Source organism: Calypte anna, chromosome 1, assembly GCF_003957555.1.
Source record: "Calypte anna isolate BGI_N300 chromosome 1, bCalAnn1_v1.p, whole genome shotgun sequence".
In the NCBI taxonomy this organism is placed as follows: Eukaryota; Metazoa; Chordata; class Aves; order Apodiformes; family Trochilidae; genus Calypte; species Calypte anna.
In genome coordinates, this window is record NC_044244.1 from 35,289,164 (window position 1) to 35,294,691 (window position 5,528).

The 5,528-nt window shown below is 43.8% G+C and overlaps 1 protein-coding gene across 1 annotated transcript; it reads left to right on the forward strand.

The window, feature by feature from the left end:
* The first annotated feature begins 229 nt into the window (after positions 1 to 229).
* Positions 230 to 4,763, forward strand: FGF23 (fibroblast growth factor 23). Its single transcript, XM_008504442.2, has 3 exons — positions 230 to 680; positions 2,845 to 2,948; positions 4,190 to 4,763. Exons 1-3 carry the CDS (start codon positions 458 to 460, stop codon positions 4,625 to 4,627), a joined length of 765 nt encoding a protein of 254 aa, XP_008502664.1. The 5' UTR covers positions 230 to 457; the 3' UTR covers positions 4,628 to 4,763.
* Positions 4,764 to 5,528: the final 765 nt, after the last annotated feature.

The following is a 5,528-nucleotide window of genomic DNA, read 5'->3' on the forward strand; positions in this document are numbered from 1 at the left end:
GAAACTGAAAGGGGAGGTGGGAATCTGAATAAACATATCTGAGAATAAAAGGTAATTGAGGTCTGCAGGGTCATTCCCCTCAGGAAAAGTGCAGTGGAGTGCATTGCTCTTCCTGGATCTAACAGTAGGGGCGTGGGAAGCTCTCAGATGTCACAGGGTTGTAGATAACATTTGAACATATGATTAGCTTTTGTGAGCTGTCTTTAGAAACCTTACATTTTTTCCCCCCCGCACCTTAGCCAGAGATCCTTCCCTTGAGGTTTTGGGATGTTTAAAATGTTGCTTTGACAAAAAGCAAGGATGTGGAGAAGTTTTTCCTGTGTGATGTCACTTCGCTGCCCTTTATAAGGCACTGCAGGAGAGGAGAGAACCCATCTGAGGATCCACACTCCAGACAGGGGTGACCAAGAGGAATATCGAGTGTCAGATCCTGACCAGTTGCCAGGAACTGGGAGCCATGGGGCAGACTGGTCCCTGCAGCTGCCTGGGCTACAGGCTGCTGGTGCTCTGTAGCCTGAAGGCTGCCCTTGCCTTTCCCAACTCCTCTCCACTGCTGAGTCCCAGCTGGGGGAATGGAGATCGCCTGATGCACCTCTACACAGACACAGAGAGGAACAGCCTCCATCTCCAAATCAATGCTGATGGCTACGTTGATGGTGCTCCTCACCAAACCATTTACAGTAAGTAGCTTACTATGGACCCTCGGTCTTCAGGGGAGCTGGGGAGGGAGAAAAGGACTTTTGCTTTCTCATGATCTAGAGAAAATTCCCTCCTCTCATTAGGTGGGAAAATGGAGGAGTGTAGCTATGGGATAGAAAATATACCTAATTATTATCTTCCTCTCATTTAACTAATAAACAAAAATCACTCCAGAGAAATTCAGTGGATGAGGAATTTCATTCCACAGAGGTAAAACCCTGTTGTTCCTCTGATGTCTTGCAAGCCAAAATTACCTGAACTATCCTTCACGTCGTGATTTTATCCACAGCTTCTTGTGAGAGTTCCTATTGGAGTCTCATGGTAACATCCCCCACGTAGTTACTGCTCATTGCAGTGACAGTATTGCCAAAGGAACTGCGCCAAGAGAACTCATCACAGCAGTGGTGGAAAACCCACCAAAACCTTTGCTTTGGGGTCGAGAACTGATAACTACTAAAACTAAGTCATTTCTTTCTAAATACATGGATACATCTCTGCACTGGAAACTGGTTTGTGAGACAAGCTTAAGATTTGTGTCTTTAATGTAGGTGCATGGCAGAAACTCACCTTTGTGTAGAATGTGGGTAACTGAGTATGCATCAGTCCATTAAATGGAGGGAAATCATTAAATTCTGCCCGACTGTTGTAGAAGTGATAAGCTTCTGGAATAACCATTCCCTACTAGAACTAAAAGGTTCTCAAATTGTCTCTATTCATAGTTAATTTTCACAGAAAACTAAGGTATTCTTCTTACTTTGATGAATACCTGACTCAAATACTGTAGTTAGCAGAAAAATGTTTGTGGTTTTTTAAATTTTAATATTTAGGGTTCTGTCATAGCATTTCAAAAGCATTTCTTTTCTAGCTGGACTAAGATCACAAGTAGCTAGGCATCATGAAGTTATGGTTATTATTATTGTTGCTACATAGCATCTTCATCCGCTCAATTAAAATGTAAGTATATGTAACGGTGTTTTACATAAATATATAAGGAGCAAAGGATGGTTTTGAAAGCTATCATTTAATCAAGGATAAAAAAAGATCAAGTTCTGCTACTTTTAAGATTTTTAGGAGGGAGGGGAATTACTGATGCAACATTTCCAGGGATGTTTGCACTGTCTTGTTGTTATTCTTCATGCATATTTAACGGTTTTGTAAGACTCAGGTATGTTGGTCAAGAACCAGTGTGATGTTCTAGAGGACAACAGCCAGCAAAACACCATGTTTTGGCCGTATCTGCCATGAAGCAAACACACCAATATTTGGAATGGCTAGGGCAGGAAGGGAGCAAATCAGACTATTGAAGAGGTCATGATAAGGAGGGTGACTGAGTCTCTGCCAGGTCACCACGGTACTGCTGAGGTGCCAGACTCATGAGACCTGCAAAGTTCTGCACCAGGGCTCCAATAACCCCCTGAAGCACAGGCAGTGAGGAGGATGGATGTGTCACCATCCCACCTGGTTAGGACCTGATGGTTAAAGCAGGCACCCTGACAAACAGAAGTCAACAGCACCCTCACTTTGAGAAGGAGACAAACCACCTACTGTGGTCAGCAAATTAGGGAAAGTTTTCCTTCCCATTTTACCTGGCGCTGGTGAAACTGCTCATGGAGCACGATAGAAACTCCAGTTCCTGACAGATGTGGAGAAACTGGAGCTGGTCAGGTAGAGGGTTTCAGGATGTTCAGGAGCTTTGAGCACAACCTATAAGGAAAGCTTGAGGGAGCTGGGCTTGTTCGATATAGCAAAAAGAAGGTTAATGATAATCTAGTACCATGGGGCAATCACAAAGATGAAGGAGAAAACACTCCCCCCCCCATTAGTGGCTGATGACAAAAATAAGGATAATGGCCCCAGGGTATGGTTTGTGACTTTAGAGTGCATGTTAGGGAAAAAAATGGCTTTTGAGGGGTTTGGATAGCACTGAAACAGGGCATCTAGAAAGGTGGTGCCATCCCCATCCTGAAAGCTGTCAAAGGTTCAGATAGACAGAGCCAGATCGAGGGTGGTCAATAGCCCCAGTTCATGAGGGAGCTTTGTTCAGACTCCAGAGGACACTTCCAGCCAGAGCAACTGTGGTCCTGTAAGGCAATGGTACAGTGTTGATCTGGGTCCTGGATTTAACATCTGTGTTTTTCTAAACAGGTGCCCTAATGATCAAGTCTGAGGGTGCTGGCTCTGTAATAATCACAGGTGTGAAGAGTGGACGCTACCTTTGTATGGACATGAAGGGAAATATTTTTGGTTCGGTAAGTGAGCTTCACTTAGACTCAAGACTGAAAGGCACGTGCAGTTTGATACCCTGGTGCCTATTTCCTCAGCTACAGCAAATCTGGATAGCTACAGTGGGAGGATGCAGATGTAAGCAAGCTGAGGATCTACTACTTAGGTTAAACAGTCCTCCCTTCTTTGGTTGCATTGAGTTGTAGAGCTGAATAAAAAAATCACAAGTTCCTGCTTGGGTGAACGAGGGCAGAATGAGAGGCAACGATGGATCCTGCTGTAAGCCTAGAGCCATGGGTTGGGAGCTGCTCAAACAATGAAGTCCTCTGAAAGAATCATAAAATCATTTTGGTTGGAAAAGACCTTTAAGATCATTGAAACCAACCATTAGCATAGCACTGCCAAGTCCCTCACTAAACCATGTCCCTAAGCAACACATCCACATATCTTTTAAAGACTTCCAGGAATGGTGACTCAAGCACTTCCCTAGGCAGCCTGTTCCAAAACCTGACAACCTTTTTGGTGAGGAAATTTTTCCTAATATCCAATCTAAACCTACCCTGGCACAGCTTTAGGCCATTGCCTCTTGTTCTATCATTATTTACTTGAGAGAAGAGGCCAATACCCACTTCACTAAAACCTCCTTTTAGGTAGTTGTATAGAGTGATAAGGTCTGCCCTCAGCCTCCTCCAAACTAAACAGTCCCAATTTCCTCACCTCTCCTCATAGAATTAGTTCTCAAGGCCCTTCACCAGCTTGGTTGCCCTTCTCTGAACTTGCTCCAGTACCTCAATGCCTTTCTTGTAGTGAGGAGCCCAGAACTGAACACAGTACTCGAGGTGAAGCCTCACCAGTGCTGAGTGCAGGGGCACCATCACTTCCCTACTCCTGCTGGCCACTCTATTTCTGATACAAGCCAGGATGCTTGGTGTCCTTCTTGGCCACCTGGACACACTGCTGGCTCATGTTCAGCCAGTTCTTGATCAATACCCCCAGGTTCTTTTCAGCTGTGCAGCTTTCCAGCCACTCTTTCCCCAAGCCTGTAGCATTGGGTGGGGTTATTGTGACCCAGAAAACAATAATTATAATATCTTTGCTGGAAACACAGGCATGCATCTCAGATCTGCATTTGACGAAGCTTGAGTTGTCTGAGCTACAGAGCTGACAGATCAGAAAAACACCTGCTGCAACACTCTTTCCATCTCTAATCAGCACTTGCCATTTACCAAATCCCTCTGCTCACAGGTATCGTATTTTTTCCCCTAAGCATTTCTTCAGCCAAGACGACTGCGTGTTCAACCACAGGACACTGGAAAATGGATATGATGTGTACCAGTCTCCGAAACACAGCTTCCTGGTTAGCTTAGGCAGAGTTAAACAAGCCTTCTTCCCCAGTATGAATCCACCACCATACTCCCAGTTTCTATCCAGAAGAAATGAAATCCCTTTGTTTCGGTTCAACACACCGGAGCCCCATAGGAACACCAGGAGTGCAGATATTGATCCAATGGATCCTCACCAGATCCTGATCCCACAGAGAAAGGCCTCTGCATTCGGATCTCAGTCTCAGCAGCAAGCAGACTTTCCCCACCTTCCCAGAGAACCTGTGAGAATCAACCAGAATGATGTGGTCAACCCGGATGACCCACACGCTATGATGGATGCCAGGAGGTACGCCAGTCCTCGCTTGTATATTACGAGATAACTGGGGACTTGCCACTTGCAAACTGAAGACACAGGTGAATATAACAGGCAAAAGGAGCTGTCTAGCTCACTCAATATGATTTTTAACTCTCAAGACAGCTACTGGAAATGTGGAAGACATAGAAAGAAGCCTTCGTTACCAAGTTTTTCCTTAATAGATGAAAGTTGACTGAAAAAGTAAGTCGGATGTTTTCAGCCGGGGCTGTGTTAATGGAAAGAAGATGCTTTTTTTAAAAGAATAATGAAAGCCAAACATTTAAGGTCTGAATAACCTTTAACATGCATCAGTGAAACACAAAATTCACGTGAATGAGAAAAGAAATTAATGTTATGGTACTGCTGTAACCTGGGAGACCTGAGACTCCAACAGATGCAGGGAATCTTGTTAGCATCATCCCTGTCAAGCACAGTAGACAATCAGACTGATGCTGTGTCATATTATTATATAAAAATAACTATATATATTTTTACTTGCTAAGAATATCTTTTCAGCCTCTTTTTATGCCCACACAAGTGAAAAAGTGATCAGTTTGCTATCATACGAGCAGCACACATGGGCAACAATAATAACTGACAGGAGAACAGGACAGGATCAAATGGTCTTGTGTAGAAAATGTCACTTCTGACACTTACTGAACCCTAGCTGAGGTCTGAGAAATAAAAGAGGGCAGTCTCACTGTTCAAGCCCCTCTCTATCATACTTCTATATTCACTAAATTGTAGCATCACAATAAGAAAATATAATGTAGAGATATTCATTATTTTGGCATATTTCCAACTGAGAGAGGATAACCAGGATTACTAATAATAAACAGGGTGGTTTGATTTGCACACTGCTGAACCATACAGGGGGGAAAGCACTGCAAAAAGTTATGCCCAATAGTATTAGTAGCACATGAAGA